Genomic DNA, 27310 nt, shown 5'->3' on the forward strand with positions numbered 1-27310 from the left:
AGTCTTGAATCAGGTTGTTTTCTTGTTACAGGCAAATGCGCATGTGGCAGCAGACCAGATCTTTGCCTTTTCTCCTGCTTCAAGTGAAAAGCCAGGCAAACAGCGTTACAAAGGGAAAACAAACTTCCAGAGGAGAAGAAGCTCCACTGAAGTGATGGGAACAACTCCTGCTGTCATAGGAGTTTTAAAAGATTCCTAACCCTCAGAAATCATTATCCCTTTAAAAAAAAAACAAACAAACAAAAAAACCCCACACCTAAAACCAAATATTGACCTTACCAATACAAAGAATCCATTTTGAGAATAGGAAAATGGGAAAGAGAAAGATGTGCTAAAATAAGTGCTGTACAAAAAGCTGCCTGTCTGCTTCCATGCCACCTAAAAACTTCCTTATATTTTCAGTGAACATTTTCCCTTTATTTATTCTGATCTAGAGTATAACATACTGTTCTTCAAGATACTGACAGAGGGATTCACTTTGTGTAACCTACAATGTAACATCACATATTTTGTAAGTGGTTTTCTCCAGTGAATATTATTCTAATAGGAAAATGAGTAAAAATGTTTAATTTAATGTACCATTTAAGTGAAGACTTTTCTTAGGGAGATACTGCACTACTTTATTTAGCCATTGCTCTGTGAAGATGCAGGAACTTACCTTGCTATACAGACCTCTCTGTTGAGTTCAGACCTCAATTATTTTTAAGTGAGAGATTAAAATTTTCCAGAAATGCTACCTGGAATTTCCTCCATGTATTCAAAGGAGAGGATAGATGAAGGAAGTGACAGAGGATTATTTTCTATTACTCTTTTTTATTAATTATTAATATTGACTAAATATGTGATTTTATTTGCCACCTATGAAAATGATTGTAAAGGGAAATTTTTAAGCAGTTTTTCTGCATTATATTAGAATTTTGAGATTAAAAACCCTTTAACACATGAATACACTTGGAAAATTAGGGGTTTTTTTGGTTAACCAGAGCAAGGGGAGGATGTCAGATACAGTGGGGGAGTTCTCTCTCATCCCTCCAATCTGAAATATTTAGCATACTGATTTTTTCATCTAAGCATATTCTTAAGCCTTTAAGAAAGTTGGAGATTACTTAAGTAAGAGCTAGAGATTTAATGCATATGATTATGCATTTAATGCATATATATGAACATACTGATATAAAACCTTAAATTTATATAAGATTAAATTATGCTGAAATTATAAAATGCAACTAGTTTTGCTTTTATCTTCTCCAGTTCCAGTATCTTAAAATGAGATAATCTGTCTAGTTCCAGTGTGGCTGCCATCTGTATTTAAATTTATTATTAAATCCTGAAACTGTTAAGTATATGTCAGAGGACACAAATCTAAATATAACAGAGTTCTTGGAATCAATGTGAAGTTAATATTGTAATAATATTGACACAAGATAATAAACGGTTCTTATTGATACTAGTTTTTTATTGCAAAATTTCATCCTTTCCAAATAGTAGCAGGAGAATATTCATGCAAACAGCAGACTTCTGAATTAGCAGCATGGCTTCTTGGTGTTTCTCCCTGCAATGAACTAGTGCAGCATCTCAGAGTTAGCTTCACAAAATGACTCTCTGAGACCAGACTTTTAGGCTGGTTTTGCAGGGATGAGATTTTGAGAAGTGGTTTTTGACCTGCAAGCACACAAATACAGCATCCTACAAAACCCTGTGTGCAAAATTGTTTTATAGATTGAAACAGCACTATTGCTGAGGTCCTTTTTTCAGATTAAAAAGATATGGACTCTGAAGTCCAGAATGTCTGTGTGCCTGAGATCACAAAGCTGTGAGCCTATTTAATCTGCAGTCATATATGTACATATATGAATATATATATATATATTCATATATATGTGTGTGTAATATATATATGAGCAACCAGTTTCCCGACCTCTTTGTTCCACACCTCCTCTCTCTTCCTGTATCTAGTACAAAGAGTACAAGCAAAATGTGTCAGCACTACTTTCTTCAGGATCATCTCAGACATATGCTGAGGGATCTCTAGAGCAAAGTGAAACCATATATAGCAAGCAGTGCTTTTGCTTTGAATTGCATTGCAGCTCCAGCTAACAACCTCCACATGATTTAGGTTGAGGAATTTAGGATGATGATAGGGAGCAGGTCTGGTTCACTGTCCAATATTTCAATACAGCCACAGCCTTCATTTGTGAATTATTTTAATGTACTTCTGAGCTTGTTCTGCAGTCTGCATTAAGATGACAACATCTAGGTAGATTAGGGTTCAGCAAGATTTCAAGTAGAGTACATAAAACTCTAATTCTTTTGTTCCAAACTAGAGGGAAGCATGCCTGAGGCAACTTAACAAGAGACTGTACCTCTCCAAGAGGCATGACACATTTATCACAGTATCTTAATTCATCACGAGTGAAGATCCCCTAAAGCTGACAAGTTCAGAAATCAGCGGGAATCAGGATCAGGGAATTGCTGCTTTGCAGAAGACACCACAGCCCTCCTATTCTGATCCTCTTGTGCCTCTCCAAACACTGGACTGAGTAATACAGAGGCAGCAGGTCACAAATAGCCCCTTAAAAGCACTGGAAAACATCAGGGGTGTTCAGTGGAATTGGGTGCTGAAATGCTTTGGAGACACTTAGCACATGGCTTCAGGCATCTTTTAGGCACAAAGCTACTTTAGAGAAACTGCTTTCAAGGTATCTAATACTTATTATACATAACAGGACTTCTTTGAGTAGTTCAGACAAATTATTTCCTTCTCTTGTATTGACAGCATTTACTGTTGCCCTGCTACTATTAAATACCCACTAACATTACAAAATAGGAAAAATAAAACAGTTGCCAAGGCAGCATGAATCTGAAAATGACTCACAGTAATTTCACTGTACTTAAAACATTTATTTGCAAGTGTTTGGACATTTGTCTTAATTGTCATTATTGCAGATACCTCTAAGAAGAAAAACACTCTGCTCTGAATAGCTGATATGCTGGTATCATTTTTACCAATATTACTTTAAGCTGACACTTTGAAAAGTACACTTTAATAATTACCTGGTATTTAAGAGAAAATCTTGGAATCAAACCATATACGATATAGATGCTTAATTTAAGCATTTAAATACAACAATTCAAAAATACAAGTTTTGGGGATGTGTCTAGAAGCTACTGCATGAAATGGCAAAAATGCATATTCAGCAGCAGAATAAAAACAAAATTAGTCTGAGATGTCACTTGGGATTTCATATTCTCTTTGTTCTCCAGCTATAACTTAGCCAGGTCAGCATTTGGAGATGCCTTTCTCCTCATCCATGATCTTCATGCACAAATAACTCTTTTGCAACATAAATATTCAAGTGCGTGCATGTCATTACAATCACAGAGAAACAACAAATCCAAGGAATTGTGCATTTCTTTGACCTGCAGGGCTGAATGCAAGAACATGACCTTTTGCACCTCTGCTCTCTTTTCTTGTTGCAGTACTCAAGCCCCCAGCACCAGCCTCCCACCAGCATCTCCTGCTCGTTCCTGCTGGGCTCCTACACAGCAGAAGTGCCTCTGAGGGAGTTGTAGCCCAGAGCTTCCACTCTGGGCAGGAAGAGAAGACAGAGCCAGAGTCTTCCCAGAGGTGCTCAGTAACAGAAGCAATGGGCACAAACTGCAACATGAGAACCTCTGTTTATCAGAGCAGATATAATGAAGAAAAGTAGTTTTGTACCAACATACCTGCCACTTACAAAAGCAAATATCTGCCTTGTCTCAAGGTTAATATTCAGTAATCTGTACGAGTCTGCATTTTCTGCGTTGTTAATACATTCTTCTGTGACTCCCTTTCCTTTTCCTATTCGGGTTTTAACAAGCAAAAAGGATTAAAAAAATACATTTAATCCATTCTTTCTGGAATGACTCACTGAAAAGGAGAGAATAAAGTCCTCTAATTATAGCTGCCAGGGTTTTTACCTCTTGCTAAGTATACTAATATTCTTTTCACTAATTGCAACTTTCCCCTTCCTCCTCTAAATTTTAAATTCTCAAAATGCTTCTTTATGAAAACATTTTTGAAACTCATTACTACAAGACTTTTCTCCATTGCAAATGCCAGGGCTCTGAAGAGTCCAGAGTTATTTCTCCAGACCCTGCCATTTTCCCACCTCCAAGCTTGTTTGAAAGAACACTACCATGCCCAACTTAATTAAAGGAAGCATCCATTGCAAGAAGAATGTCTGTCATTAGACTGAGTGAACTAGGCGGAAAAAAGATGGATAGATTCCTCAGCTGAAAGGAGACAGCCACCAAAAAAAATCTGCTCAATGATGGACCAGCATGTACACATCACAGAGTCCTCTATTTGCCTGCAAACCAAATGATAACCACACAACATCTGAGAAACTGCTATGGGGGCAAGGGGAAAGAGGCATGCTGTAGTCAGAGAAATACATTTCAACTCACTGCACAAAAATCAACTGTGCTCTGGCTAAAACCTGAAAAGACACACATCGTGTTACAACCACTGCAGCCTTCCCACAGAACACACCACAAGTGCAACACAAAATGCTTGTAAAGCACCAATCTATATGACCTTGGAGCTGCACATGTGCATATGGCTATGACTTCCACAGCTGTGAAACCCTGAAATTCAGCACCACATTAGAATGGCTGGAAATCAGTGATTCTGTCCAATGTCAGCTGCAAGGAAATCCCTGCACAGCTACCACAGCACTGGTCCCCCAAAGCTCAGACTGCAGGACCTCACACAGGAGCTGCTGAAAGTGGAAGAGATTACTACAGCTTTCTGAACAGAAAAAGCTTAATTTTGTACCTCAATTTACATCCACCAGAGAATATATAGAATATTAATTTACTGGTATGAATTTTACCAGTTCTGAAGCTTTCATGGGTGGCAGTGTTTGGGGGCTTTCTTAAAATTATCATTTATTTTGCTTAGGTTTTGTAACTTCTTTTTTTTTTTTTTAGATCACAGGGAAAGGAAGTTACTCGTAGTGGTTTGGGGATGAAAGACAGAGCAACCTCTGGTTTCAGCTCAGCAATCTCTGCCTACCCAGCTGGTGGAAAAGCAAATGGCAAGTGCACAGCTCTTCCTCCCCCAGCCACCACCTGTGCCAGGCAAAGCAGAGCAAGGCAAAAAGGAAGCCTTTCAGGCAGGCAAACCATCTGCCATGTGCTGCTGCTGCATAAGACATTAAAAGGGCAGCAATAAATGTTCCACTTTTGATGAGATCTAGCCATTACTTCTGGTTTGCACCTCTCTAGCTCAAATTAAAAAAGCAGGTCCTGGAGGCAGAGGTGTGTGTCCAGCAGCTCTCCAGAATTCGAGAAACACTTTGAGTGTTTACTCCAGCTTCTTCTGAGGCTCTATCCCCCATAACTGTAAGAGACACCTGAAACAGTCAAAAAAGTCAAGGTCTAAAGCTTCATACTGTTGCCATTTCAGTGTTATTTACTTTCAGTAGTACCACCCCCATCCCTCTCCACCCCCAAAAGTCCAACCAAAAACAACCCTCTATCATCTGGGTACTTCATAATTTTTCAAGCAAATTCCTACTCCCTCACAAAAATCAGAGAATTCATTAGTCTATTCCCCTCACCACCTACCATTTCTCACATTAAACGGAGAATATTTGTGATCTTAAGCAATCAAGTTTCTAAAGCACAGTGAAAATTTGTTATTAGAACAGTTCATCACGGCAGGCCTTTCCGTCCTTCCTCCCAACCACCCACCCACCTACAGACTTTAGGGGAATAGTTGCAGCTTACAGGGAACAGAGGGAAACACCTCACATTCAGCAAAGGGAGCTCACGCACACGCAGGAACACCACTCAGTACACAGATTTGCATCCCAGGTGATCTTACCCTGTTATTAGGACAAACTAAGCCTTTCTAATTTACAGAAAAGTCAGCAGAAGATTATTTCAGAAGTAAAGAGGTCTAAAAGTCAAAGCATGCTAGAATTCTCTAGAAGGGAAAATGTTGACCTGCCCCTGGGCCAGGCTACCCCAGCTGGTAAGAAGCAGAAGTTGCTGAAGGATGTGGTAATTACAAAACCAAGGCACTTAAGTGTATTAAAGATCTGGCAACATTATGGTTAATTTAACTCTTCAAACAGTGTCCACTGTGCCCAGATGATAACTTCCCCTTCAGCTTGAACACCTTGCAGCTCTCTAAATTCTTCCTCCTGCAGAGGAGGGATGGGAAGCAATGCACTACACTCACCAATACCAAACTGCGCTTGGCTGGAGATTGCATGATGGAAAAAGACTTGTCACACTAACTGAATATCCAAGTTTTATAGTCCTTTATTACCTCGACTGACATAAGCTTATGTGGAAGCTTATGTCTTGGAAACACTGTCTACATCTTGGAAACACCGTCTTCCAAAAAGGATGGCACCTGATATTCAAGCCTCAGAATCAGGCAGAACAAACCCTTCCACTACCTTGCTAATGACTTTTGCTCTAAAACAAAGCAAAACCTCCAGTACATTAAGCCTGTTCTGTTAATTTCTTTAGCAATGCATCTGAAGCTCTAAATAATTAGAAGGAAAGTTAGAGGACTTTTCACCCTCACAGCAGCAAATCTGGCCCAGCTAATTTCCCAAATGAATCAAGAATCCAGAGCCAACGAACTACATATTAGTCACTTGGCTAGCAAGGAGGACTTAACTTACACTAATGAACTTAGGACTTCATTAATATGTAATTTTAAGTTTAGAAATACACCAGGATAATATATTGTAGTAGGAAAGGGACAAGATTGACACCGCAGACTCAGCTTCTTGCTACTTATCACTAATAAATTAATATAAATTAAAAATCAATACAGCAGGGTAGTGCAAGACAAATGCTAATGTCCATGAAGAGAGAATTTGTTAGACTCATTGCCCCTGTGCTGCCAGGCACATCACTAATTCTGCAGGACTGAAGAGGACAGAGACAAGCTGCTTTACACAGCACAGCCAGAATTTGCATCAGCTCCCCGTCTGCAATCGATTCTTATCCCCTTATGCCCAAACCATCATCTTACACAGACAGGACTAGTACCAGCTCTGAATTATTGTGAGAAAGCCTATCACAGAGCTACCCAAGTTCTTTACTTGTGCCATTAAAAATGATCACAATGTGAATGGCAACTCTTTTATATCTTAAGCATCCTATCCTAGATTATTTGTGAGACAACTGATGACTCGTTATCTCAGTCAGTCAAAATCCAAACTGTATCAGCCTCTGGTGGAAAGCTGAAAATGAACAAAAAGGATCCAGTATGGGACAAAAGCCACACACAATCTAAGAGCAGCTTTCCATTCTTCAAACTTGGCCTCAGCAATGCTTGCCCAAGTTACTGTGCAAAAATCAGTATGAGAATAGTATATAAAGCTCTGGGACTAAAAAATGGATTTTCTCATAGATGCTTAGTTTAAAGTTAAATTTTGACAAATTTACTGCACAATTGCACTTACCACAAGGCAGAAGAAAAACTGGTGCCATGCAGCTGAGAGTCTTTCTTTATGACCTGCCCTTTATGTATCTTTCATATACAAAAAGCAGAAATGTCACCATCATGACAACCCAGAAAATATTCTTGAAGGTGACTTGCCACATAATGTTTAAACTAGATTCATACCTTTTTGGGTTTTAACTAGACTAGGCAGGGAGCCTATCTTAAAAAAACAATAATTACATCACTTTTGCTACTGTTATGTTCAGAAATATCAATCCTCTTGCAGTTTTGTAGTATGTTTCTCATAAGCACATGTATGCTTATTCTTCTATCAAAAAGGCAGCTGCAAATACCAAACCTGTAAAGTACCTAATAGAATTAAGGATGTATTTATTTAAATGAAAGTAAAAATTGAGTCTATTTCCCTTGTCAGTAACTCCCCACCCAAGGAATTCATCTTTAAAGTCTAACTTGTTTCTCCTTTGATGCTGACAATTATCTTTGTATGGCTGCATAAAGATGAGACTCCACTGCACCTTCTTTCCAACTATGTCATAGCAATTTAAACATTTAATACATATTCCTTTAAAGAAATTTGAGTGAATTTATTGTATAAAATTATGATTGGCATGGTACAGAAAAGTTCCTTTTAATGCACATTTCCCATTAACTTGTACACAAATATTACAAGTATCAAGCAAAATGCAAAAGTCTTAAGAACTAATTCCATACTACAAAAGTGTTCACATAGTGAAGTTACTCTGGTTACAAAATGTCATGGAAATAAAAGCACTTCAAAATACATATTTGGGAAATGTTTCAAATAATCAACGCAACCTTAAGTTAGTTAAAAAATGCAAAGAAAGAGCTACCCTCTTCAAAACACTATTGTTCATTTGGCAAGATAGAGCAAAGGTCAGATCAGTTCACTGAAGGACTGTTCTTCACAAAAAACAAACAGAAAAAAAACTCTTTAGTTAAGAAAGGACTCAATTATACTATGATGACAAATAACGCCATCAAAAAGTTATCTGGCTCTCTTGTTTTCACACAGGAGCTGTCAGAGGCAGAGATGTGTAAATGAACACTTCCAGGTAGATACAGATTGCCTTTTCAAAAACCAACCAATCAAAACTAAACCCAAAACCAAATGAAACCAAAACAAAAAACCAAAAAACAAACAAACAAAAAAACCCACAAAAAGCCCCAACAAAAACAAACAAACAAAAAAAAAAACCCCAAACAAAACCCAACCAAAAGAGAAACCAAAACCAAGCCACTAAACAACAGAAAGGAGACAATCTGAACTTTGTTGCTTTCACTGGACTAGTTCAGTTCTTTAGGTTGCAGGACCCAAGAACAGCAATCTGCAAAGGACACGTATTTGAGGAACAAAATGGAACTCCCACTACAAAGGAACGCGCAGATGTTCGGTTACGCAAGTGCTGCACGTCCTCTCAGTAAGGCGGTCAGAGGCTCTCACATCTCTGCTTCCCAATGGCCTTGAAGACCCACTGTTTGGAAGACAAAAATGCTTGGACCCTACAACCAACCTTACAAAAAGGAGGCACAGTCGTACTGTTAGGATATAACATAAAATTTTGAAGACTGAAAGCATCCTTAAAAACTCACACAAAATAACTACAAAAGAAGCCAAACTTTACATTATTTTTGTACCAGATGACTTGCATGTGTTTGAGCCATTGAACATTGGTATGTATATCTACATGAAACTCACGCATACAGAACATCGTGTTCAGGCATTATTGTTGTTTTTCTTTTAGACACACACACAAGTTACTGCCAGGTTATCCAGTCTATTTAATGCAGTGAAAAACTGTCCACAGCAGGCGTAAAAGGAGCAGTATCCAATATAGTGTTGTCTTGCAAAAATGGAGTCAGAATTCCTGAGTCTCAGAGACATTGCTGTCCTCTCCATTACTGGATTATTTCTTTTTCCAAGTAGAACCTCTAGTTTTCGTTTCTTCACTCTAATGAAATTTGTAATAGATTGCATCTTTTAAAAAATGTAAAACTAGTACAAAAGATGTGCCAACCAAAGTGAATTTTTAAAGCTTTTTAAAGGGAGAGGGGATTCACTTACAAAATAAAGGCCACCTTCTTGTAAAATTAGTACTGCTAATACCCCACCATTCTGTTTAGAGCAGATATTTAACTCCCTGTTCTAGAAGCCTTACAACATGCAGTCATGTGAGCTGAAAAACTTCATTCCTTTTAACAATTAAAAATATCACATATAGGACTAATGTGGAACAGCCCTTTGTTACAATCACCAAGGTGGCAAAACCAATTAAGTGTCATTCAAATAGTCACTGCAATCTAACTTCTGCACTTTCCCTTGTACTTTGCATATTACACAGTGTAACTTAAAATGTAATTTAAGAGCACTTCAGTCCCACAATGTAGGATTTAAGCTTGTGTGAATACATTTGCATGGCTCTGCAACATTTGTAATGACTTAGAAAAATACATTCAACCAAAACTTTATATAGGGTTCTGTTTTTTTTAAATAAAAAAATGAAGAAAAAGCCAAATGGTCCCATCATTAGCTAAATAATACACTCCATGTTCTGGAAGCAATTCCTAAGCAAAAGCACATTCAAGAATAACATACATTGAATTGTATACTTTCTCATTCACCTTTATCAGTAATAAAATTCTACTGTATATAATTATTTAGCCTTATAAATAATGCTAAGCAGAAAAATATTTACCTCTGTGCTACTCTTTTGTTTATAGAAGCATTTCTCAGTTTATAGGAGCAAAGGAAAAAAAACCTACTTAAAGTGCAGATTACAGGCCATGACAGGCATAATAAATGACCAAAGGTGCAGCCAAATTTGCATTTACATCTTAAGTTACTTTGCCATCTTCCTTGTCTTGCTAGAAGTCACCCCGTGTGCAATTAAAGAGCTGGTCAGTTGGTTTGTGCCACAGTACAACCTGTAATCACTTGTAATTTTTAAAAATCCATTTCAATTGTCCATAGATATTTCTAGGCAAGGTTCAAGATATTTCTAGCTGAGGTTCACAAAACCTTACTTAGTCATTAATACTTGAAATCACACAATATTGACACCCCCTCCAGAGAATGCTACTGTCCTCTTGTTGCAGTATGTGGTTGAGCCATTGATGTTTGGCTGAGTGTCTTTAACAAGTGATGTCTTCATTTCCATTTCACAGGCTACAATTGCTGCATTGAGTTCCACTTGAGCCCGGTGAACGACATAAAACGAGAGTCCTATGCTTATGACAATCTGCAAATAAAACAAGAGTGTTGTAGGCTCCACAGGCTGTGGGAATGAATACAAAGCAACTAATCTGAATGAAATAAAAAGCTGTCAATGTAAAGATTCATGAAGGCATCTGTTGACTCAAAGCTTCACATGCAAGACACTGGAAGGGAGATGAACTTAGCCCCTGAGTAGCTCTAAACCACATATGCTAACAATGTAACCAGCATATCAGAACATAGACATCACACAGAGCTTAAAATATTTATATACATTGAAAAGATAACTTTCTTTCTTTCTGTTGAACGCCATATACTTGTTATAAAGCAATCCTTACACCTTCTCTCTTCAATACAACACCAGTCGAGTTTTTAGCTGAGATCCTCCTTAGGAAAAAAAAACAAACATAAAATCTTCAAATAAAAAGCAAGGTGCCTCATAGTGAGAATCCCTTTGAAAGAAGCAAGTTCCTCTGCCTTTTTAAAAGAATATTAACTAGCTGGAATCTGCAGCTTCCTTTCAAAAAGGCAAAGAAGTTATATTACTTACAACAGAACCTAGAGTTCTGAGTCTAAAACCTGAACTTCATTACTAACTGTAGGGCTGCTTTCTTTAACATTGAGTACTATTGCTTAAAACACCTGTCAGCATGGCAGACAGTGCTGGACTATCACTAAGACAACTGACAAGTATGGCAAGTATGAGCACAGGACAACTGCAGCTGGAAGGCACCCTGGCAGTCTCTAGCCCAACCAGCTGCTCAGAGCAGGGCTGGCTGTAGGATCAGAATAGAACTTTTGTCCAGTCAGGTCTTGAAAACTAAAAGAATAGAGATTTCACCACTTCTTTGGGCACTCTGCTCCAGTGCTTGACTACCCTTGGGGTGAAAATTACGTTCCTCATCAATTTATGCTACACATTTCAAAAGTAGGCTAATGTAACATTCACAATGATATTATACACACTGATTTTTGAATATATAGGAAAATTTCTATTCTAGAAGCTTACCCAAATATTTAAATTTGCTTTGGTTTAGAAATATTGCTACCAGTAACCTAGTTCCCTAGATAAATAATTTAAAAAATATATTTATATACATAGACAACCATGAAATGTGAAGGCTTTTCAGAGCTATTTACTAAATCAAAGTCCATCAAAGCTCACCCAGGCAAAGCACTCGGCAGAAGCCTGAGAGACAGTGGGAGAATGCAAATAATTTCTCCACTAAAGGCCTCCCCTTCAGTTATTCAGTCACATCCCAAGGACTGGTCTCAAGGAGGTTAGTACTCCTTTTAAAACATTCAGGCTACCCAGTTACCACTTACCTGAGCAACACTTACGTTACAACCTATATAATCTGCAAAGGAGAGTCAATGTCAATTAAAAAAATATATAAATGGGAAAAAAAAGGAAAAGGCCACTAAAAACTACTACCCTGAAATAACATTTCATGACTAAAATAAGAGCTGATCAAGAAACCATTTATTTTCTCTTTGATTTATCAAGACTTACAAAGGCATTTTAATGCCACACTTACAAAGGCATTTTAATGATGTTTCATGAAAGCTATAAATTATATAGCTTCTATTTCTATTCAGTAGAAACAGTTCTATTTAAGAGTGCACAAATTTCAGGGGAAGGGAGGAAGGTATGTTTAAAATGGTCCTAGACTTAGATTTCTATGTTAGCATTGTTAAATGTCAGCTTTATGACTGTAAAAACTGAGAAACTGAAATTACTGCAGTTCTTACTGAAAGCCTGCAAACCATTGTAATTGTTAGTCAAACACAGCCTGAAGCACTGTCACCATCAGAGGAGATTTTAACAGATAATATAATTCAGAAATACCCATAACCTCTATGCTCATAATGGTCTCACACTTAAGGCTTATACCCAAAATTTACTGATAAATTATTTCAAGAGCTAAAGGTCATGTAAAGGTACTTGATATACTTCTCATTAATTTACTCACTTATAAAATTAGGATATTCTGATTTAGGCATTAGGGAAATAGTACTCTACAGCATTTTTAATATCTTTAATATTTATGCAAAATGGGTATGCTGAGTGCTAACAGTGAACAGTGCACAAGTCCTAGGGTCTACACACACACTTGCTTTTGTGTGGGGGTGGTTGACAAGTCTAAAATTCAGCAGGTTACCCTAGAAGGCAAATGTTTTCTGCATTTTCAGTCCAGAACAAGGCAAATCAGTTCCAAGAAAAAGAAAAGCCATAATCTGGGGAAGTTCTCTGCCTCAGCTAGCTAAAATAGCTAAAAAAAAAAACGAACTAAAAGCAAAGGAGAGCTCTTACCTGCTGTCTGTGCTGCAGACAACACAATCCATGAGAGAGAATTGCGGGGAGCAAATGCAGCCTCTAAAAACAAACTGCGCACTTCTTTCCCCCCGCACCTCTCAGAATCAGTCTTAAATGTGCACAACTTAATATCCAGCATAAATAGAACAAATACTGGGGATACAAGCATCATAAAGTCACCCTAGGACAGCAAGAGAAGAAAACTTACTGAAAACTGTATCAGAAAAAGAGAACACTGAGTAAGTTCTGCTTTGTCTTATGGTGAGGTGTGAGAGAATTACACTTTTCTCAGAGCATAAAACTAAATCTAAAGAAATCAGTACACTGGGACCCATTTTTCTGGGTATCTAGCAATCATCAGAAATCACAGAGAGACAGATAGTACCATTACCAAGGTCTATGAAAGCAGTTATTTTAACTGACCTGTAAACCGAATACAAAATAGCCACTAACACTTTGTTCTGCAATCACGTCCTCCATGGTGCGCAAGGTAGTGCCCAAGTACGAGTTCAGGAGCTGAGTAGGAAGCAGCCCAAGTGAAGAAGCCATCAGGTAGTTGGGTAGTGATAGATCTGTAATCTGAGTTTAAAAAAAGAGTAAGAAATCAAAAGCAGCTTCAACACAATCTATGTGTACAAACAACCAGACTACCACTTCCCACAACCATCCCTGCAAAAACATTAAAGAATACCCTACATTCCTTCACTGAAACTTTGATTCATGCACAGGGGGAAGATAATAGAATGATACAGTATGTATATAGTTTTCATCTGGCCTTTTTAAAGTTACTAGCTTTGATTTCACCTTACATTATGCAACATCTCTGTGCAACAGTCAGTAACTAGGGGTGCAATTACCCTGTTCACTGAAGGTATTTATTTCTACCTGGTAAACAGAGTCCTTGGATTTATGAGAATTTAATTGTGAGAAGAAATTATTTTATCAAATGTGAAAGTCTAACACAAAAATCATCAGTTTTGCATTTATGCGTATGGCAAATAATACAAAAGGTAATTGTTCAAAATGTCACTGTTTTAAATAGGATCCAGGTAAACAGAATGGCAGATTCAATTCGTCTATGCAGGGCAAGTTATGAGCTTATTAAGATACACATGCCTTTCACTGATCCCTATGACCAATATCCATCTACAGCTATAGTGATATATAGCAGTATCATTAAGATTGTCTACCAAAGGTATTTTGCATCTCACTTCAATTAGTGAACAAATACTATGCATAGCTATAGGTTTTATTAATTTATCTGGAGAAAACACTAAGAATACTTCGGTATCTTCTTCTCTTTGCTGTGAAGTTTCTGTTCTGTGTCAACAGGTGCACGCAGAAGCTTACACGAGAACAAAGTACACAGTACCAGCTAAATTAGCATCAGCAGCCATTGGGAAATATTAAAGGCAAGTGTCATGAGATCAAAAGCTAGTTACATAAGAAAAGAGGAAACTGGATTAAAAATGAGTATGAAAACAATGATTTTGAAAACAAGCAGTCCAAAAAATTTTCCAGATTAATTCAGTTGATAATAACAGAGATCTAATTAAGAACAGCTCTGACACTGAGAGCCTACATGGAAATTATTGACCTTGCCAGTTTTGTACAAAGTTGAAGACCGAAGAATAGCAGCAATGTTACTCATTTCATCATGCTATTCTTAAAATAAACTTTAGTTACTGTCAAAGTCACAGTGCTAAATTCTCAGAGCTCTAACTACCATCAGTGGAAAGTTTTTGGGAGGAAGGGCAATGAAGGAGCAGAATGCAATGAAGCATAAAGATTAAAAATAATTCACTGGAACAAGATCCAATAAGCCATTTCCAAACTTCACACTGCATATTATACTTCCCACAGACTGAAATATATACCAGCACCACAAATATTGTATTTCCTTCTCTAGACAAGATTAATTTAGATTTATCATGAAAAAGGATTACATAATTATGTCAGAACTTCACATTTGACCAATACTTTCAAAAGACTTTTTAAAGCATTGTTGTAATCTGGGCCATGTAATAAGAATGCATAGTCCAAAGTTCCCATATTGCCAAGGGAATGAAGGAGCTGCTATTAAAAGTTTCTGAAATACTAACGCAGAGGCAAGATTTGCTAAGTAGGGCACTATCATTACATCTAATGGAGCTGGGAAAGCTCCCAAAGATTGCTTTAACACTCCTGGCACCTCTCTCATTTCTGTAGATGTACTAAGAACACTTCAGTTGCAGAGCAACATGGCTGCACACCTGGATGAGTCCTGAAACAACTGGACCTCCTGAGTCATGAGAGAGATTATTTCCAAATGAAGGGGAGAATGCCCCAGTGGATACACTTAGTTGCAGCTTGTGCTTTCCACTGCAATGAAAGCTAAGGAGAAGGTGAAAAAATTTTTGAGATGTCCTTTTAACTGAACTGTAGGTTTAGAGCTATAGTTGTATCCCTTTCCCCAGAATGCACAGGAAGTGGGCAGCATCCCTGCCTAAGAAACTTGAGAAATCATCAATAAAACTTACAGCTTTCCATACTTATTTTTCTAGGAACTTTACCTGTTATATGAACCTGCCAAACTGGTATCTGCATGGCCAGGCTGCCTAACAGAGCCTACCAGGGCTCTGTTTCTGGTGAAAGCTCAAGACTGCAAAAATGAACCCTGAAATCCCAAACCAAGGATGGATGCAATTGTGTTATGGACCATAACAGAAACACGTTTAAATTGTATTCAAATACAATTAAGAACTACCTAATTACACTGATAACAATAGCCAGAACCCACACCCACCCCCCCAATTAAGCCTTGGATGGGCTTAGCACTGTCAAGGAATAAATGCTTCTGTCAAGATTTTGCTGGGGGCTCCCATGCCTTTAAGGATTGCAGCACAATCTCTCGTCCCTCACTTTACAAATTCCTGTGTTTCAGATCAGGTAGGCTTAGTGACCAAAGGCAAAGGATAACTCTGGTGCTTTTTTTCCTAAAAAAAAAAGCCCAAAACAAAACCCCCCAGAGACACCTCTTCCTGCCCCCCCAAAAAACAGCCAACACCACCCCCTAAAAAAATGCCAGTAATACAAAAAAACAAGCCACCTGCCAACTTTCCAACAAGCAGAGGAAGTAGTACGCGTGTTCTTGCAAAGCAGGTACCATTTCTTCAACTCCGACTTCACTGTATGCATTTCTGAACCCAGAGGTGCACACTTGAACACTCAGATTTTTTTAATCAGATTATTTCTTTCATGTAATATTCCCCTTAAAGAGAAGACAGGAAGTACAAAATCCCATCTAACTAACATCTGGCACTGCAAATAACCAGGCTGCACAAATCTCACTAAAAGAACAAACTCGTGGGAAGGAGATGATAACCTGCATACCAGGCCTCCTTACAGACCTGCCTTGAAAACACTCCAGAGCTGGCAAGGTGAGAGAGCTGTGCATGGGCAAACACATCAGTAAGAGCTTTCAAACCCATGCCAGCAGCCCAGGCCACTCTGGCATCGGGAGTGACAATTAAGCAAAACTTAAAAAGAAATACAAAAACACTTTCAGTTAGCAAGTGCTATATTCCAGAAAGGCAAGCAAATGCATTATCTCACCCCTCTACCAGCAGAACGACCTTTCAAGAAGCAAGATCTTCACGTCTGGCTGGTGAGACACTAAGGAATTTGTGTTAATTTTCTTCTTGTGCTGTCTCAATTGATATGATTCCCTCACCAATCAAATCCTAAGAAGCTCTTCCATCTTTCTCTACACCCACTACACACCAACCTCCCGAAAGCCCTCAGCAGATGGTACATACCACCAAACAAGTGCTTGTAGAAATCATTTAATCCCAGCCCTGCAGATGACCCTGCTCACATCAAGGTTATGCCTTTCCCTGAACCTCCTGTGTCACTTCCTTCCTTCTCTCTCATTTAAGTATTCTCGGTATCTCCAGTTTACTTTAAAATATCCACATAGAAAACATGCATAGACCACTGGGAAGTTAAAGATGTGTACTTTTGCTCAAGTTCACTGTTGCTTAAAAATGAATCTTTTTAAAATTCATTGCTCAAGTTGCTAGCACGGGGAAATGCATTTTAAACTTAAAACAAGTGATAAGTTTTCAAATAAGTGAGATTTCAAGGGAATGACAGCTTGGTCCGTGTAGGCAGAAAACTGTATTTTTTATGTAACTTAAATTTGACTCAAAATGAGAAAATGTCTTGAATTCCTAGATATGTATGTATCACTTTTTGATGATCTAGTAGCTCATATTAAATGTTCTCAGTGGAAAACTGAGTATACACTGTGCTTTATTTGACTATGCAATAAAGTAGTAAATCAGGAGTAATAAACATAACCAAACTAAAATTGGCCAAAAAATCCAAGTTACTTGGCATAACTCAAGCATCTCATTTCATCTCATTTCCTATCTATTATTTTAACATGAAACCATCCACTTGGAAAGAAAATTATTTAGCCTGCAGAATACGGAGAATACAAACCACAATGATTTACAGCATCATTTTAATATTGAACTGGCCTGAATACTCTGCTGAATCGTGTTTCCAACAGAAGGGTTATGGCAGGAAGGAAATAATTTTAACTTGCTAATTCTCTGGTCTGTTGTTTAGATCCAATACTACTCTGTATCATCTGTTGACTACTGCAAGTGACTTCCCAAAGCTGTGAACAACCAGAGCACAACAGTTCTCCCCACTTTAGGAGGGTCACAGAACAGCAGAAGCTTCATCTGCACCTGGACCTTGGGCTCCAAGAGGGACTCTGCTCTCCCCACTGGACAGGTCTAACCCTCTTCAGTAATACAGGTTAACAAATAAAATAGCAAAGGTTCAGCTGTTCAGTTTCTCATTCTTAACAAGAAAATGGTAAAAGGATTTCTTAAAAAGAAATTACAAGTTGCTACGGTTCTTATGGATAGAGATTACAGCTCTGGAGATGAATGCTCCAGCACACACAGTTTTATATACCGCAATTTAAAATATTTGGTCTGGATATTACACCCCAAAATTGCATGGATTAAATTTTACTTAAAAAACAAATTTGGTATTCAGTGACCTGCTAATTGCAGCCAGATGATTCTGTCAAAATTAAGCAAATGCTTCGGAAGGGTACAGGATCAGGACTGCAGACAGGGTGGGCTATAACAAAGTGGCAGACCAAAACACGTGTTTAGATAGTCACTTGCATTAAAGAATATACAAATTACTGATAACATTTGAAGTATTTCACAACCCAGTTTGCTTTGTTTTGACTTCACCAAGTTAGTAGATACAACTGAGGCATAACACAGCCAAAACCAGATCCTTCAGACAAAGTACTCAGGAAGAAAGGAGGGTCTGAAATTGTCATCAGCAGCACAATAACAAACCACCATCCATGTTCTTTACTTTTTTCCTTTAAGATGATCAGAGACCAAATGAATGTACTAATCTTCACCTGAAAGCAGAAAGAAAAGCAAGACTAACCCTTTTCCAGACTCAAGTTTAACTAACTTTCAGTGCCACTCCAGAGTACAGTCCCCTTTCAAGTCTGAGGCTACAAGCTGCTCTGCCCAAAACCTGCAACCTATCTTGTGTGCATGGACTTAACGTCCTGTATGGATTTGCCAGACGCATGGTACAAACACCAACCACATCGAGAAAGAATTTTAATCTGTCCACTTCTTTTTTTTCCCAATATGATTACTTATATTAAGTAGTTTAGGAAGACCTGGCAAGAATTTTCCTCGACTCTTGCCATGTTTTAAAGTGGATCACTTTAAAGCAGAAACACATCATAACTGTTGAGTTCTCCACAGATTTTGCTATGCGGCACCTTGGTGATTCTAACACCAGGATATAGTTTTGAAGGACAATAGAGCAACTCTAACACAACGCCAGTGAGCAAGGCACCTCAAAAATCTGCCTGCTGTCTCTCTGCGTGCACAGAAGAGCAGGCAGATAGGGTTGTTTTTACTGTTGTTAAAAGAGAGAGAAACCACGGCTTGTTCCCACGAAAGGAGGCAACCTCTACCAAAACCAGCAGCCACTGTGCCGAAAGACATCCTTCCAGCACCTGTCTTCCTTGGTCGCACAGCCCAGGCAGGGACTCACCGCGAAGACGGCGTTCTGCAGCCCGAAGGGGATCAGCGTCAGCCGCGACAGAAACACCACCTTGAGGCCGCCGCCGCCCTCCACGACACGGACGATGGCACTGAGCGTCCCGCTGCCCTGAATCCTGGCCCGTGCCCAGCGGGCCAACAGCCGCTTGCAGGCCACGTGGGCGACAAAGGTGCCGACGAGGACGCCGAACACCATCAGCCCCATGCCCAGCATGAAGCCATAGAGGTAGCCGGCGGCCACGTTGAGCAGGATGTAGCCCCAGCCGCACGGGAAGGACACGACGATGAAGCCCACGGTGAAGAGCAGCACGCCGGCCAGGCTGTCCAGGCTCTCGGCCCAGAGCAGCAGTTCCCGCAGGTACTGGCGCACCAGGGCCAGCGAGGCGAAGCAGACGGCGGCCAGGACGCACAGGCTGAGGCAGCTCTTGCACCAGCAGGTGCCCAACAGGCAGCAGGAGCAGCGCCAGCCCCGGGCCTCGGCCAGCCCATGCCCGCCGCCGCCCGGCTCGGGCAGCTGGCAGAGCAGCAGCTCCGCGGGCGGCAGCCCGTCCTGGTCCGCGCAGGGCCCCAGCAGCAGCCCGCCGGCCCCCGCCGCCTCCGCCGGGATGAAGCCGATGGTGTCTCCGCTGCCGCCGCCTCCCGCCGCCGTCCCGGCGGCTCGGGACAGCCAGCGGCCCAGGTCCTGCCGGGCGCCCTGCGCCGCCGCCTGCTTCACGGCCCGGGAGAGGAGCTGCAGCGCCGCGGCCCCCGCGCCCAGCATCCCCCGCCCCGCCGCCCGGCTCCAGCGCCGCCGAGCCGCGCAGCCCCTTCGCTCCCCGCCTCCCCACGCAGCCTGCGGGCAGGGGCGGCCGTTCCCCTCATCGCCCCGCCATGGCCCGGCTGCCGAGCCCGGCCAAGGGCCGGGCGGGGGCGGGGAAGCGGCGGCGGGGAGGGCGGGGAGGAAGGGGCCGCGCTTCGCCGCCGCCCGGCGGGCGGAGGGGCCGGGGAGGCCTCCGCGCCGCCTCCCGCCTCGGCCGCGCCGCCGGGGCTGCGGCGTTAGACGGCGGCAGGGCCGCTCTCTCCGTCCCGGCAGCGGCAGCAGCGGCCCTGGCGGAGCGCGAGTCCCGGGGGCGGCGGCGGCGGCAGCACCGCGGCTCCATCTCCCCGCGCTGGGCTCCCGCTCCGCTCCGCTCCGGGAAGCGCCCTCTCGGAACGGCGGTGCCGATGTGGCAAGCCCGGGAGGGAGGAGGCCAGGCGAAGCTCCGGCGGCAGCAGCGCCCGGCCCCGCTGCGGGGCTCGGCCGAGGCGCCAAGGCTCCGCCTCCCGCCCCGCCCCGGGAGCGCCCCGCCGGCCGGGTGTGCCCCAGCGGGGCCCCGCCGCTCGCCTCGCCCGAGCCGCCCTGGGGCGCACACCCCCCTCGGCCCCGGTGCCTGCAGCCCGCATTCCTGGCAGAGCCGTGGCCCGCAGGGTTTGGAGGGAGCCGTGCTGGAAAGCGGACTGTTTTCCGTCAGGGGAGTGCGGGGTTCCAGCATCTCTGGCTGTACTGGTACTCTTGCGCTCCCTTGACACGTCTCCCTCTCTTACGTGAGGGCTTTGTACCGCAAACATCCCGGCTTGCCCGTCTCTTTCGGTGGAACGAGCCTTCCCCGACCAGCGACCGGGCTTTGAGCCGAGGGGCGACAGCCGGTGCGCCCGGGCTCCGCGGCACCTCCGCGCCAGGTGAACGTGGCTCACATGCCCCAAGGCTCAGACCCACTTTGGCACGGTTTGAGGTTGAGTTTTGAGGCATTGCCAGAAAGAAAGAAACAGCCTGGACATAGAGTCAGGGCTCCATTTAGAGGAGTGTTTTCTCAGGAGCCTCGCTGAGGCTCGATAGCTTCGTCGGTCGCTTTTGCTCTGGTGTTACTAATGGCAAGGTGCAGAAAGGGTTTGGTTTTTTTACAACGCTTATGTATACAACGTACTCCAGTGGAGTTATGCTCCCCTGCTGGGAAATTTGCGAGCGTGTATTAAACGAGAATACGTGTAGGTTGTAAAGGTTAAAGGGTGATTGGAAACAAACAAACAGATATCAAAACTAAGAACATATTTTTAAGTACTGCAATTATGCCCTTGCAAAGTGCAATGGTAGAAACAATATAATCTGGGCAAACCAGCAAATCAGCCTAAGAAAATGACAGATATCTTTGAGAGCCAACACCAGAATAAAAACTCTGTACAGCAGGGAAATTGCAGATAAATATCTCCAGCATAACCTGCTTACTTGCTGTTACCTGTATCTGAGTGAGAGCATTTGATTTTGTCTTCACTCTTTGCTTGCATGCAAACACAGGCAGGGCGTACATCCGGAATTGTAATAATAATAATAATAATGTCAACAAAACCCTGCACTGGAGCTGGTAAAGGATGATGGGCATGCTTGTACATTCAGCAAGGCATTTCAGCAAACTGGAAGTTAGTAGAACAGCTGGAAGTTAGTAGAACAGGAAGACAAAATACTGATTTCTGGTTTTTTACTAAGAGCACATATGTTTTTGATGTGGATTCGGCTTGCATATATTTTTGTTCAATGCAGTTACTTTCATCAAACAGGAAAAAGTCTGTGTGGAAGTGTCTAACAGAGTTACAGCTTTTCACTGCCCCTCCATTGCTGTATTTAAAGTGCAGAACCTTGTACTCTGAGCTGGAATGAATTTCTGGCTGTCACTCAAAAATCTACAGAGTTCTGTATTTATAATCGCAGCAAATGTACTTGAAAAGTGACCACAAGAGAGTATGAAGAACATAATGGTCTACCTAAGTGACAGTTTTGATATTACACTCTAACCCATAAAAAAAAATTAACTAGTTAGTGGACATGCTTTTCCAGTCCCTAGGAATATACAGGCTGAATCTCCTTGACCTTATCTATCACCAGGGCTCCCAAAAATAGCTAATCCTGGCATTCTTCTGTTCCCTGGAGCAATAGCTTAGGAAGGAAAGGCAACAAATAGTCTGATTTTGAGTGACACAGACCACGGTCATGGAGCATCTTTGGATAAACATTCAAGTGAGGCCACAGGAATTCAGCAAGACTTGGGTGGGGCTGGTAGCTGCTCCCTCATGCACAGAGGATACAGCTACAGAGATGAGAGGCAGTGTCAGCTGGCTCCTCTGAGCCTTCCCAGCACGCTCTTACCATCTGAAGGGAAAAGCAACAATCTCACACACCCTTGAAAATGTGCCAAATTGGCACATTGCTAGACAAAATGCCGGACAAAGTGGTCTGCCTTTCAGACTTACTCGTCAGTGAATCATAGGATATTCCTGCACCATGGATGATGCAGTTGCAATGATACAAGCAAGGCAAGATCTGTGCGGAAAAGCAGTTATCTGTCCAATCACTACACTTAAAAAACTAGGCAAGCTCTTGAGCACACAGTTCCTGGACAAACACTTTGTCCTTCAAAAAAAAAAATAGTGCTTTTTGTTTGTTTTTCCTTTTTCCCCAGGTAGATAGTTGATTTAGTGAATAATTTGCAGCAAATGCTGTTTAACCTGTTCTTTTAAAAAGCACAGCTGTTACTTTTGGAAATTATTTGAAGTAGTAGGAATAAGAATTATAAATTTAGTTCATATGTGTTTAAATTATTGCATTACATCAACTAATACTGCTGCTATACTTCTTAGATGGATCTACTTACTTAGATTTTCATTATCTCATCTATCATGTGAGCTGTTTTCTTACCTATCTTAATATTTAATTTTGGTCTTTCTCAATGAATACATGTAAAACCTGAGAGGCACAGGGTAACAGCTTCAAGTGTTCTGCTTCAAGAAAAGGTGTTTCTGTAGAAAGATGCTCTCACAATTATATAGATGGTAGTGGATATTAAAGAATTTTTGCCAGATAAGTGTTTTTTCCTGGCCTGCAGTGTAGGCTGAGGATATTTCCTTGTCCTGGCACAAGCAACTTAGAAATGCTATTTTGTGTTTTGAAACTATGATTCTTCTGTCTCATTTTTTATTTGAAGGGCTATTATCATGCAAACACACCCAACTAAACATGTGAGTCAATTTGAAATGAAAGGCATGACTCATTTAGGTCCATGCAACTGGTCCACAGTGAATAGGGATGCTGAAGATCAGGACCTAAATTAATTCTGAAGCTCCTGAAAACTTGCCATATTTATTTCTGAATTGCTCTTTGGGAGAGAGAAGCAGGACTTTTTTGAGAAAATGATATTAAGAACCATAACACCAGTGTACTTCTAAATGCCTGTTAGTCTGCCAGCATTACTGTGGAGATCCTTTGGTGGGAAGTGCAGCCTTGAGTGCGCTTCCCTATGTCAGGAGTAATGTTTCTTAGGCCACAGCAGGCTTACTGAAAGCTCCTCCATCTGGCCTGCAGTCTTCCTTGGTATAGATTCCTTTACATCCACTTGAAGGAAGGTGGATGTAAACTCATGCAGGGAATACACTTTTTGCTGTTAAACAGAGTATGAGTTGCAAAGATGTGGGGGACAGTATTAGCAAGGAGCAAGTGATGACCAGAGAAATTATTCTGGTAGACCAAGTTAGGTCTGCAAGCCCCACAGCTTGGGCCCCACTGATTTGGATTGTTGTATTTTAAATACATCTGCATTCACAGTTTTGTCAAAGTGAATGACAGTTGTGCTGAAGGAAAACAAGGTATCATGTAGCATTTTATGACATTGCTTGGATTCCCCATGAAAGGTGATAGTTCTGAAGTTACTGCATCAGAACAGGAGGTATAAGAAGAGAAAGGGCACTATTTGCAACTTGGGATCATCTAATATTATAATTTTTTGGACCAATACCTATCAAGATAGATAACAAATTTTGTGTTACTTTCACCAGGAGCTACCTAGTTTAGAAAAAATCTTTATATAAACAAGCAAAAATATTAAATAGCACAAACCTTATTTATCCCTGAAAGAGATTTTAAGTCCTGGGGTGAGAATCCAGATTGTGTTATTTTGCAGCTTGATTTATTAGGTGTCTACAGAAACTTTATTACTTGATATATAATCCCAATTTCCCACATAAGTGTCATATAATCATGTTAAAAACACTGAAGGATTTGTTATACTATCATCAACTCATATAATTCAGAAAATGAATCTGTTTATTTTCATACATGCGTCTACTTAAGAAATATGGTTTATACAACGATTTTACAAGAAACATTTCAAGCCAATTTGATTACAACTCTATGTAAGACATGAATAAAAATTAAATACAGTAAGCAATGTGCTGAAATATCTACATTGAAAAGGAAAATTCTGAGGCATCACTCTAGTATGACTTACTATGTAAATAGTGACACATCAAAACCAAGTCCATTTCAGTGGAAGTGAGGATTTTTGATATTCATTAGAGTGTCCTAGACCAGAAAGAGGAAATGAGAAACCTTTCCATATACATAAGGCGAAAATACAGCTGCATACTTGATCTATCTACAGTTGCCTACCTGTTGAAGCAATGGAAAAATTAAGCTGATTAATCTGAAAGACTCACAAGGAATTCTTCCTTGGAAAAGGACATCCTTTGGTTGGGAGAAAAAACTTCTGCCAGTTTTTCATTCCCTGAAATTACTGCTTTGTTGCCCAAAAATGCCTTAGTCAGGGGCTATTGGTGTAATGCAGAATAGCCTGAAGTTTGGAAGTTGCAAAATTCCTCTTGAGGATTAGACTAACATTGGTTGCCCTAGGAAAGGGCATGCTGTGGAAGAAGTCCCAAGTATTAAATTAATTGTGTCCTCCTTAATTGCATAGTGAAATCATTAGATGCACCTCAAAATGTTAGCCAAGTAATTACTTACTTCTACCAGGATCACAAACTAGGAATCCTCATTTTCATGCAAGAGAATGCTTGAGGCAATTCTTGGGAGCACTAAGATCTAGAAAGTGTATTTTCCAAAGGAATTTTGGGTATCATGAAACAAAATACAGTGAGAAAAGCATATCTGAGGAACAGGAAATTCTCTTGGTGAAGTCGTTTATTGAGGCTGTTTACACCCAGATTCTCCTCCACTTTGAAGTGACTAAAAGAGGAACTGTAGCTAAATATATACCATGCTCAGGGCACTTTTAATGGGAGGGCTGTAAGTAAATAGAAATGCTAGCACATCCTTAATGTCATGTTTTCATCAGTTCCCACACATCTATGTCTTTTAATATAGTTTGATATTCTTCAACAAGTTATTGCATTCCCTTTGATACATCTGCAATCCCATATGTAAAAGATATATCTATCTCTTTCACATATTTGCTTTTAAAGTATATTTCAGTAAGTTGCAAAGCACAGAAAAGTAGCCTGCATTTTCACTTTTTCCACAGCAAGGGTACAGTCCTAGCAGGTTATGGATTGGAGGTCAGTTTCACCTAATATTTTTGGTTCAGTGATTTTGTAAAAGTATTTCACATGAAAGGATAACCCAAGATGCAGAGACTGTTTTAATAACACACTAACATTTGACTGAGTTTTACTATTAAGCTTTATTAAGCAGCTTTAAGGTTAGCTTCAAGTCAGCTCTGAAGCAAACAATCAAGTTTGTAGCTTGGATAAACAAACATGTATTTAAGTTTGAGGGTATAAATCAGGCCATCAGTTACAGCAGTCTTAGATCAGAAGAAAAAAAAAGCTTATGGATTAATTTCTTTGTGTTTTCTTGGTTTATAATTGTTTTTTACTGAGCAAAGCTTCAGCAGTCCTTCTTCATCTTTGTTGTTATTTCTTTATTTAAGAAACCACAGTATGGTGCTGGCAGGCATTGAACATAGCAGGGGTTTATGCCTTTGTAGAGCATGAGGATTAAAAAAAAAATCTCAGCTTCCAAAATCAAAGGCAGAGCTCATCTGAGTGTTTCCCTATAGTGTTTCCCAGGCGCTGTTTATATCACTTTGCATGTTTATAATCCTTGTTGTAGCATATCTACTAAATTATTTATTATTCATAGTTTCAAGCTAGGCTAACTGATGAGTTACAAATATCCTCTGAGAGAACATTCACATTTTTTATTCAACACTGGTGAAAACATGATTTTAAGCCTAATTTGCCTCCCATTCTGACTCTTATGACCCTAGCCCCAGGCAAAAGAGCATTTTAACTAGAAGCCCCCAAAATCAGAGTTCAGTAGACAGCCTGGCTCTTCTCTACTGTATAGTTTAAAGGAGATGTAGATTATGACTGGGCTTGGAAAAGTCTCTTCTTAATGGTCTCACCTCCTACGTGCCACAACTGTGAACTGGAAACTCCACTTCTTGTCTGTTTTTTCTAGGCTCTGGTGTCTGCACCCCTACTCCAGCAGCTGAGATTGGGGACACAATGTAGTTGCAATAACAGCCATCCATTAAATTTGCAGCAAAGATTTTGCCCAAGGCTTGGTGTGTCCTGTCTTTCTTTTGAAGCATTCAGTAGTCCTCAGCAGGCTCAGTGGGCACACAGGAACTTGTAAGAGGTGCTCAGTATCAAGCATCTGGGGAGAGAGACATAGAATACAAATAAATGAATGATCAGATGAGATGGAGAGGGCTGAAAGGACTTAAAGGATGTTAGTCTTGATAGGGAATCACATGAAAAAGGGCTGTGTGTTCTTTTTGGCCCTGTTCCTCCTCTCCTCCAGTCACAAGAGATGCTGTAAACATAAAAATGCTTTCTAGTCCTACTTGAGTGGAGTTATACAGAAAAAGGATGAGAAACAGGGTAGAGGGACTAGGTCTGTGCATGAAGGAGCCTGCTCCCTCTGACCCCAAACCTGTTCCATCCACGACAACCTCTGTGCACCCTTTCCTGCACTCGAGGGCAGCTTTTCCATAACAGGAAGAAGGAACCTGTGATGCTGGAAGAGACAGCCTTGCACACAGTAATTAAGATTAGGGTGTTTGCTAAATATTAGGCCTGTGTAGAGAGCAGATCTCTATTATAGGGCTCACAGCTTAGGCAAGTAGGAGTCCAGGTGCATGGTATTTTGGACTTTTGAAAACAAATATTTCCAAATGGTACCTCTTAGCAGGTTCAACAGAGACAAAATAGCTGTGTTGAAAAATATTTAGACGTGTTGAAACTATTTATTGACTTTGAGACTGACTTAAAATGCTCATATATTGATACCCAAAAGCATGTGTTTAAACTGAAGTTATTTAGTAAACCTGGTTCAAATGATATCATTAGATAACATCAGAAGGAGGTTTCCAAAC

The 27310-nt window shown here is 40.6% G+C and overlaps 1 protein-coding gene across 1 annotated transcript; it reads right to left on the reverse strand.

The window, feature by feature from the left end:
- Positions 1-7502: 7502 nt before the first annotated feature.
- On the reverse strand, positions 7503-20076 carry TMEM64 (transmembrane protein 64). Its single transcript, XM_030943376.1, has 3 exons — positions 19123-20076; positions 13450-13605; positions 7503-10734 (listed from the first exon to the last, which is right to left on the reverse strand). The coding sequence occupies exons 1-3, from the start codon at positions 19888-19890 to the stop codon at positions 10540-10542; spliced, it is 1119 nt and encodes a 372-aa protein (XP_030799236.1). The 5' UTR covers positions 19891-20076; the 3' UTR covers positions 7503-10539.
- Between the last annotated feature and the right edge of the window lie 7234 nt (positions 20077-27310).

The sequence above is a fragment of the Camarhynchus parvulus genome, chromosome 2, assembly GCF_901933205.1.
Source record: "Camarhynchus parvulus chromosome 2, STF_HiC, whole genome shotgun sequence".
NCBI lineage: Eukaryota > Metazoa > Chordata > Aves > Passeriformes > Thraupidae > Camarhynchus > Camarhynchus parvulus.